Source organism: Vombatus ursinus, unplaced genomic scaffold, assembly GCF_900497805.2.
Source record: "Vombatus ursinus unplaced genomic scaffold, bare-nosed wombat genome assembly UNPS02014768.1, whole genome shotgun sequence".
Taxonomy (NCBI): Eukaryota; Metazoa; Chordata; class Mammalia; order Diprotodontia; family Vombatidae; genus Vombatus; species Vombatus ursinus.
This window is the reverse complement of record NW_020954546.1, coordinates 9,415,553-9,425,319: the sequence shown is the minus strand read 5'-3', so window position 1 is coordinate 9,425,319 and position 9,767 is coordinate 9,415,553. Positions and strand designations below refer to the sequence as shown.

Genomic DNA, 9,767 nt, shown 5'->3' with positions numbered 1-9,767 from the left:
GAGTGCTGTTGCTGCCGCTTTGGGCTGGGGGCGGGGGAAGCCTCTGATTGGTAGCCTGGGTGGCATGACGCCACGTCCGGCAGGGGAAGCCCTGCCTCAGCTTCAGAAGAAAAAAAAAAAAAAAAGTCTCGCCTCCCTCGGCCCCCCAAGCCTGGTCGGTTCGCCCACCCCCAACCCTCCGCTCCCTTTTTGCAGGTGGTGCCGCCGCCCCAAGCCCAGAAGAAGCGCGCCAGGCTCGGGGCAGCAGAGAGCGGGCACTCCTCCCCGGGGGCTCTGCGCTGTCCCCTCCTCCGGCCGGACCCGCGCGGCTTCGTGGACCCCACCCCCACCCCCACGAACATGCAGTCCCCGGCTCTGGCCGCCGCCCCCTTCCCCAGGGCTTGTGATCTCCGCCCCGGAGTCAGACAGTCCCGCGCCGCCAGGGGCGACTCTCTGCTCTCCGTCCATCGGGCGCGGCCCTGCCCTGGGCGCCCCCTGAGACCCCGCCCTCTGCCCCCCACCCCCCACAGCATCCTCGCTAGCCCGGGGTCGCCTCTCCGGGCGGGAGGGGAAGAGCGCGGCGGACGGAGGCGGACACAGGGCGGCCCGGCCCATCCAAGGCCCCGCCCCGCCCCGCCTCTCCACCCCTCCCTTCCTCCTCCTCCTCCTCCTCCTCCCTCTCCCCTCCGCCCAGGGGGCCGGGCCGGGGGTGGGGCCGAAGGTGGGACCGAGCGCGAGCGCTTCGCGGCTGCCGCTGCTGAAGCTGCTCTCGCTGCCGCCGCCGCCGCCGCCGCCGCCGCGGACTGTGCCCGGCTGAATCTGCGCCGGTGGAACTCGCCCCGGGCTTTTGTTGTGCTCCTCCTCGTCCTCCTCCTCGTCCTCCTCCTCCTCGTCCTCCTCCTCCTCCTCCTGCCCCGCTGCCTCTGCCTCCGCGGCCGCCGCGTCCTCCGCCACCTCCTCCAGGCAGCGAGCCCGGCGCACCGGGACCTTGGCTCTGCCCTTCGCCCGCCGGACGGCGGCGGGGCGCAGCGGGGGACAGGCGGACCGGCGGACGGACAGCAGGGCGGCGGCCGGCCGGCCGGCCATGGATCTCCTCGTGCGAAGCTGCTGGCTCCTCTGGGTGGCCGCCGCCGCCGCCGCCGCCTCGGCCCGCGGGGAGCCGGGGGGCAGCAAGAGCAGGAGCTGCGCCGAGGTCCGCCAGGTCTACGGGGCCAAAGGCTTCAGCCTGAGCGGCGTGCCTCAGGCAGAGATCTCCGGTGAGTGGGGCCGTTGATTGCGGGCAGCCGCGGAGCCGGAGAGGGCGCCAGCTGCCCCCCCCCCACCCCGCCCCGGGCCAAACCGTCGGGCCGGGAGGGGGCACGGGGGTGGGGGTGGGGGGAGACGACGACGGGGACGGGAAATGGGCAGCCCCGAGGGAGGGGGGGAGAGCCCTGGGGCACGCTTGCGATCGGAGCCTCGGGGCAGGTGGGCAGGGGGCCGCCCGGCTTCTCCAGCCACCCCCGCCACCCCCCATCCCCATCCCCATCCCCATCCCCATCCCCATCCTCCTTCACTGCGGCCGCTTCGGAAAGTTCTCCTGGCTCATCTTAGCTCCCACCCGTGCAGGCTTAGGCTTGAAAGAGGGTGAAGAAAAGTGGCATTTGTGAGGGAGACTGAGGCCGGGCCAGTGAGCGGTCGGTCACCAGGGAGCGTGGTCGCTGGGCCTCCCTGTCCCCCTGCCCCAGCCCTAGTGGCCCCGGGACTGGCCTCGGGCCGGGGCCGTTCAGGCCACCCAGGGGATGGAGCTCTGGGAGGCGGGCAGCAACAGCGTGGAGAAAGGGGATCCCGGAGAAGAGAGTGGGGGGCGAGAGGGAGGCGAGGGTACCGCTGGAAGGGCTTTCTCCTGCCTTGGATTTGGGATGGAAACAGCGTGTTGTGAGTGATGGAGACCGAGTTGAGGAAGTGGACCCTCTGTTGGAGGAGGCGTCTGGCTTCTGTCCCAAGAGAGTAGAGATGGGAGGGGGGGGTTGGGGGAGGGGAAAGGGTTTAGATTTTTTTGTTGTTTTTTGTTTCGGGTTTTTTCCTTTTTCCTTTTCACAAAGCTAGAGATTTTAAACAGTAAAAAAGAGACTCGGTGAAATTCTGGTCTGTGTCTGCAGATGAGTTTTTATTGTGGATCAAAGAGCAGAAGGAAGTACCCCTTCCCATGCTGTGGGCAGCCAGGGGGTGGCTGTCCCAGGGAAGTCTTACTCCGAACCTCATGGCTCGCAGCTGAGAGCCATCTGCCCCAGTTCGTACATTCTGGGAGAGACGGAGTCAGGCAGAGCCACCCCCAGGGGCCAGCCCCGGCCAACTGCAGCCGGAGAAGCTCTTTGGGTTTCTCTCAACAACTGTCACGTCTTTATAAGGAGCCCGTCCCTCAGTCATCCACAGGCATCTGGCAGCCCGCCCCTGCCCTCTCCTGCTCATGCAGAAGACGAATCCCTAACCTGGGAACAAGAGTGCTGGCCTTCCAGGGAGACAGTTGGGGTTGAGGGGAGAACGATACCTGTTGAAGCCAAGACGTCTATATTCCCGTTGTTTGCAGAGGACTTGCTAAAACCAGGTTTCTCTAAGGGTGCAGGTGTCTCTCCTTGGTGGGTGGGGGAGGGGGGGGAGACTATTACAGGATTACCACCTGTGTGGTAGAAACAGCCTTAACAAGACTTGGCTTCCCTGGGCCTCGGTTTCTTCCTCAGTAAAACGAACTGGATGGCCTTTGAAGTCCCAGCTCTGACGTCTTTTGAATCTGTAAAAATAACCCTAGAGTGACAAAGAATCATAAGAATTCAGAGTTAGAAGTGAGGCTTTAGTCCAACCCTATCAAGCCTCCTCTATAAAATGAGAGGCTGGCCTGAGGTCCCTTCCAGTGAGGTCTAGGACCTTCTGGGGTGGGACAGGCTGCAGCAGTGCCCCTGCAAGCTTCCTTTTCTCCCTTTTCTTGAATCCAGCCCTGGGATACTGACAGGAGGGTGGAGTTGGACCCAACTATTGGCCTCCACCAGTTGGGGGCCTGGCTTGCAGTTTCAGGTATAGGGGCCGGTAAAGACCAGGGAGAAATTGGATTCCTTTGGAAGCTAATGTGCCACCCTGCAAGGTTGGAATGAGACTGAAAAGCTTATTAAGGCAATCTGACTGGTGTAAGCATCGCTAAGTCTTTATGAAGTACCTACTATGTGCCCGAGTGAGATGCTTATAAAGACAAAAATGAAACACTCTGCCCATAAGGAGATGCCGTCGCTGGGGTGTCGTGCTTTTAAAGGATATGCCTGTTTTAGTTATGCTTGTTGTTTCTTTTTTTCTGATGGAAGATCTTTGTTGAGAAGGTCTCTTTGTAAGTGGGTGATTGGCCTTTGAACTCCTTTATTCACTGGGCCTGGAGAATCCCCTCGGGATACTCCCTTCTGCTGAAAGCAGTGAGATTATGGGAGAGAAGATAAAAAAAATGGGAAGCTTCTGGCCAGTGAGGACTCAGTTTCACTGTGAGGCTTTATAGTCTGAAACCTTTTAATGATAGGTTCCAAGCTGGAATATCCGGGCTTTTCTTTGGCTCCTCTTCTGCTTGAGACACCAAGGGGTGGGGAATCACTTAAGGCGATCTCAGCCAAGACATGTGTATGTGATTTCACATTCTAAACCCAGGAAGCCCTATAATAGAACTCCGTCCCCGTCAGATTTTGAGTATGGACAGACTCTGTCCATGTGGCAAATGTCTGCCTATCAGGCATTTCTGCTTAATAAGGAAAGCTGATTGGAATAGCTCAGGGATGAGCTGTCTGTCCTCTCCTTGGCTCCAGAATCTGTCGGGGGAATTTAGTTCGGGTCTATTTAAAAGCTGAAATAAATTGGGTGGAGGTAATGTCAGGTGGCAGACTTTGAGACCTGCGTTCCCTGTGAGGCCGCCCCAGACCACTCCCACTCCATGGTCTTACCTTTTATGAAACTCAAAACACCAAATGTTTATCTGTCCCATGGCTTCTAAGTATGAACTAACCTTGTGACATTTTTATATTGTTACTTTACAGTACTTTTTTATGGACTGCTATTTATATGCATATATACACACATTTTCCCCACATATTTCTTGTTTCCCCGCCTAGATTAAATCCCTCTCCATCAGAGGAGGTTCGTAAAACCAAAGATTTAAAGTTGAAAGGGAGCTTAGACACCATCAACTCCAAACCCTCCCCCACCTTGTTTTAAATGAGGAAACCAAAGTAGACAGAGGTCAATGGACCAGCGTCTAGGCTCATACAGCTAGCAATCATCTGAGGTCTTCCTAACTTCAAGACCAGTCTCCTCCTCTCCACTACACCAAGACGATATTTTCTTCTTTTCTTAGACTTGAGTATCTTACAAAGAGTTGGCACCAGTGGAAAAAGCTCTGGTTCTGGAGTCAGAGAACCTGGATTCAGATCCCAGTCTGATGGTTACTCCCTTTGTGACCTTGGACAAATCACTTTGCTTGTCTAAGCTTCGGTTTCCTCGTAGAGATAACGAGGGGGGTTGACCAGATTACCTCTGAGGTCCCTTCTTAGATTTATCATCTAGGTCTGGGACCTCGGTCAAAAACCTAGACACTGCCTTTCCATGTAAAGCAGAGGGGCAGGTGGGAAGTGGGAGGAAGGGAGGACACCTTCCTAAAGAATGAGGCAGAGAAGAAAGCGTTTTTGGGTTGCTGTTTTGGTGGGGAAAGTTTACATTCGGAGGGAGAGGTAAGACATGAGGGAGAATCTAGTGATATGAGCTGAACCAGCTGAGTGAAACTTACGGTGGGTTGGGAGTTGTGGATTGAAACGGTGTTCTCATCTCTAATTATGCCTGCTTGGAAGAAGGATTCTCTTAGCTGTGAAGTAACTCCTTTTTCAGACAAGTAATTTGAGGCAGGATCTTGAAAGTCAGCATGAAGTAGTAGCTAGTGGTTGGACTTTGAAGTCCGAAATCAATCAGTCATTCATCAAGTGTTTATTAAGCACCTGCTGTGTGCCAAGTACTGTTTTAGGTGCTGGAAATATAGAGACAAAAATGAAAGAGTCCCTGCCCTCAGGGAGCTTACATTCTATCGATTTGTGTACACATAATACAAGAAAGAGATTTGGAGTCAGGAAGACCTGAATTCAAATGTGACTTCAGACACTTAATAGCTGTGTGATCCTGGGCATGTCCTTTAACGATTTTCTGCCTTGGTTTCTTCATCTGTCAAATGGGAATAATAATAGCTCCAACCCCCAAGGTTATTGTGAGGACCCAGTGTGCACTTAGCACAGCACCTGGCTCATAGTAGGTGCTGGCCAAATGTTTATTAAGCATATATAAATATATACAAAGTGAATACAAAAATATAAGTTAATTTTTGGACAGTGGAGAAAGGCATAGGAAGAACTGGGTTGAAATCCCTCTCTAACACATTTACTGTGTGTCCACAGGCAGGTCACTTGACCTCTCTGAACCTCAGTTGCCTCATCTTTAAGATTAGGATACTCTCTGTAGTATTTACCTCCCAGGATCATTGTGATGTTCCAACGTGATTATGACTAATTCCGTTTGTAAGCATTAAAGCCCTATATAAATGGTTATTATCATTTAATACTTTCAGAGTGAGGAGTCATTTTGGTAGGAGAAATCACTTGCCGGTCCCACAGAGTGTGACTTTATAAAATAGCAAGCCTGATTGAATGAATGAGTCTGGGCTCAGAGCAGCGCCCTTGAGAAATGGCATACTTATGGCGACTCCCCAAGAGGAGCCCTCACTGTGATTTGAGCAACAGCGGCACCATTGATCATTGGAATCAATGTGTCATCTGCCTAGGGAGGACTTCGTTGAAGGACAGCAGTCATTTGAGTATACAGGGTGGGGGGTGACAATTCAATTATTCATTTAAACTTACTATCAGTGTGCTGGGATAAAAAGACAAAAAATGAGTCAATCCCACCATCTGTCCCCCTCCCCCCAAGACTATATTCTTACACTTGACGCTCACGTGGTATGGTGGCAAGAAAGCAGGATTGGAGGCCAGAAGACTTCAGTTGAATTCCTAGCTATGACACTAGCTGTGTGAGCCTGGGCAAGTCACTTAACCTCCTCTTTTTCTCTTTCAGTAAAATGTGGAAAATAATGTTTGGGCTACCTAGCTCACAGGGCTGTTGTATGGAAGGTACTTTAGAATCCTTAAGGCAGTATGGAATTGTGGGCTATTGTTGTGAATTCTGCTTTGCTTATTAAATATCTGTGTGGATTATAGTTGGCCAATGGATTCATTTTTCGATGAGTCAGTAACTCAGGTAGGGGAAAAGGTTTTAAAGCCGTAGGGGAATTGAGGGGTAGAACTTATCCTGGTCTCCTGAAAAGCCTGGGCAGAGTCAGGAATCATCAGGAAATATGCCCTTCTATAGCAGATTTAGATCAATCCAAATCTCTGCAAAAATCTCGGCTGGGTTGTTGAGGGCTCTAATGCCCATTTGTCTCACAGGACAGCTGAGCCTGTGCCTCTGTGTAGGGATTAGGGACACTGTGTCATTAAAGCTATACTTGATCAGAGCCTGAAGGACGAAGGCACTTTATGGGCATGGGCCAAAGGTGCATTTTTCATGGGGAGATGCTTACTGGGAATCTTTCAGGGGAATTTTCTTCCCAGGTTGCAAAGTATTACTGCTCATCTTACGTCCAGAAAAAGGCAAGGCACTGCGTAAGAAGTTGTATGGTTATCCCTTCTTAGTTATCCCAAGAGGATTTTTCCATTTGTGTGAGGCAAGACCCACTAAAAGCTGTCCAACAGTACGTGTAGAATTAGATCATGTTAGATCTAGGTTTTGAGCTCACCCCATCTTAGCTTCTTTTTTCTGAAACGTTATTACCTGCAATGCCTCAGTTTATTCATTGGTTCTGATTAGGTTCATTTTATTTCTTTTTCATGGGATCATATAGCTAGAGCTGGAAGGTACTTCAGAGGTCATCTAATCCAAGCCCCTAATTTTTAAAAAACAAAATTATATTGTTATATCTTGTTTTTGTATCACCTACGTGTCCCAATATGATACTTCCTGGGGGGGGGGGAGACCAACCCCCTCATTTTACAAATGTAGAAACTGAGGCCAAAGGAGGTTTTTTTTTTCTTTTGTTTTAAAATTCTTATTTTGGCACTACATTCATTTCCAAATAAATTACTCTGCTCTCTTCTTCCCAGAGCCCTCCCTTATAGCCAAAGAGTTAAAAAGAAAGAGCGGAAGCAATTCAATGAAACTAGCCTCATATCAAACAAGTCTAACAGTATATGTATATTTCACACTTAGTGTCCGTCTCAGCAAAGAAGGGAAGGAAGTGTATTTCTCCTCTTTTTTGGGGGGGGGGGGGGTCTTAGGGTGAGGGAAGGCAAGCGTGATCCCTCTGATTACACAGTGGCCAATTTTATGGGTAATGTTGTTCGCACCATTCATTCCCATTGTCCTAACACTTCTGGCTCTGCTAGCTTCTCCATGCCTCAGTTTACATTAAGTTATTAGGCTTCTTTTAAAGTGATCCCAACATCCCAACATCTTTAGAGGTGCCAGTCACTGACTGAGAGCCTCCATAGAGAAAATGAAGTAGAGCATTGTGCTTTTTTTTTTTCACAGTGTCACCCACATATTTGTAAACCTCCATCTTCTCTAGGAAAACTGTTCTGAGAATCCTCCTACTGAATTACCTGGAAGAGAGGCAGGCAGCCTGGCAAAAGCATTTGCAGTCATGGGGCTGGGTTCAAATCCTACTTTGGAGACTTATTATCCTGATAATCTTGGGCAGATCACTTCACTTCCCTGGGCCTCAGTTTCCCTGTCCCTCAAACTGTCAGCCAAGAATTGGACTAGATGAGGTCCCGTCTAACTCCAGATTCATGATCCCATGATTCTCGATGATTATTTTCTCAACTTTTTTTAAAATTACAAGCTTATTATTACCTTCTCCCTGGTAACAAGAGAATGATTTCTCTCACCTTGTCCCTTCCCCATAATACCTTTATTCCATTTATTAGAAAGGAGATCATCTGATTTTTAGAGCAGAAAGGCCCTTCAGAGATCATAGAATCTAATCCTCTCATATTACAAGAGGGGAGTTTAAAACCAGAGGCAAGGAAGGGACTGGTCCAAGGTCATATAGTTGGTCAGTGGCATGGCTGACATTAGAATCCAACTCTCAGATTGGGTGGTCCTGGGCACAGCCCTTATTCATTTCATTTTTTTTTTAATTCCCTTTCCAATGTAATGGTACTTAAAGCATTCCAGCCCAGGGGGAGAGGATGGAATAATTAGATCTCAGCTCCTGAGATCCCTCTCCTATTTGTCTTCCTGCCAAATTTCTTGGGTACCTTCCACAACTCCCGGCTGTGGTACCTGTGTTAATCACTCTGGCTGAGTGGGAGGGAAAGCAGAATCATCATCCCCATCTTGCCCAGGGTGCAAGACTAAACTTGACCGGGATTCCAGGATGTTACCGCTACAAAATAGGCACTGACCGAGCATTTTCTGGCTGGCTGTGAGTGGAGGGAGATCACCGTGCTCGAGTGGTTCAGTCGACTGAGCTGTGGAGAGAGACAACAGTGAATGAGAGATGAAGAGAAATGCCCCAGGATGTTGAAAACGGTCAATAGAGGGTGGTTTGGTTTTTGGTCTATTCTTACACTCTTTTTGATCTCTCTTGTTAGATCATCCCCATCTCTCAATGTATCTCTCCCCTCTCTCCTCCTTCCCACTATCTCTAACATCAAAAAAATGTTTTTAAAGGGCAGGGGGAGAAACCAGTTCAACAAAACTAACCAACACAACCAAATCTGAAAAGTATATAGCATTCCACACCTGCAGCCCCTCACTGCTGAAAAGAAGGGAAAGAGGTACATTCTCCTATCTCTGCAGGGGGCCTGAATCTCAGTTGTTAGGGAATGTGGACGTGACGGACCACAGGCACCACTCTAGGACACGGCAGAAAGCCCACTGGCTTTGGAGTCTATGGACTTGGGATGTAAATCCTGCATCTTGTGCTTTACTCCCTGTGTGACCTTGGGCAAGTTGATTCATCTCTCTGTGCCTCAGTTACCTCATCTGTAAAATGAGGGGTGGGATTAGATGACCAAAACACCCCAGATGGGGTCACATAGAGTCAGACACGACTGAAACAACTGAACAGCAGCAAGAGAAGCAGACCTGGCAGGTCTGTGATCCCCTGAGCTCTTCTGCAGTGTCAGGCATGGTCATTAGAGTTACATAGCAGTCCCTTTAATGTTTTTTTTTTCCTTTTGTTCTTTCTGTTTGCTGTGCTGTGTCCATCTTGTCTGTTTTCCTGGTTCTGTTTCAGAGTGAGGATTTTAATGTCTAGTCAACATTAATCTCATTTCTCAGCTTCGTAAGTGTTGGAGACTTGGAAGCAAAATTTGCTGGGAGGGAGAGAGGGAGAGGGAGAGAGAGAGAGAGAGAGAGAGAGAGAGAGTGAGAGAGTGTGAGAGAGTGTGAGAGAGTGAGAGAGTGAGAGAGTGGAAGTTTGGTCAGTGGCGTCTACAGAATCGCCTCCCTGATGCAGGTCTCCTTTGTCATGGACGCTGCAGTTATAGTGGCTCCCTCTAGTGGCCACTATTGCTCCTGGCCATGAAAATCTAAAGTAAACTTACTCAGTGCGCGCGCGCGCGCGCACACACACACACACACACACACACACACACACACACACACACACACACACACACACACACACACACACACACACACACACACACACACACACACACACACACACACACACACGT

General features: G+C 50.5%; 1 protein-coding gene across 1 annotated transcript in view; it reads left to right on the top strand.

Moving 5' to 3' along the window:
* Positions 1–1,063: 1,063 nt before the first annotated feature.
* GPC1 (glypican 1) overlaps positions 1,064–9,767 on the top strand; it is a 157,396-nt gene continuing 148,692 nt past the window's right edge. Inside the window, exon 1 of the mRNA XM_027862107.1 lies at positions 1,064–1,235. Within this exon, the coding sequence (XP_027717908.1) occupies positions 1,064–1,235 (172 nt within the window). The remainder of the gene's footprint in view (positions 1,236–9,767) is intronic.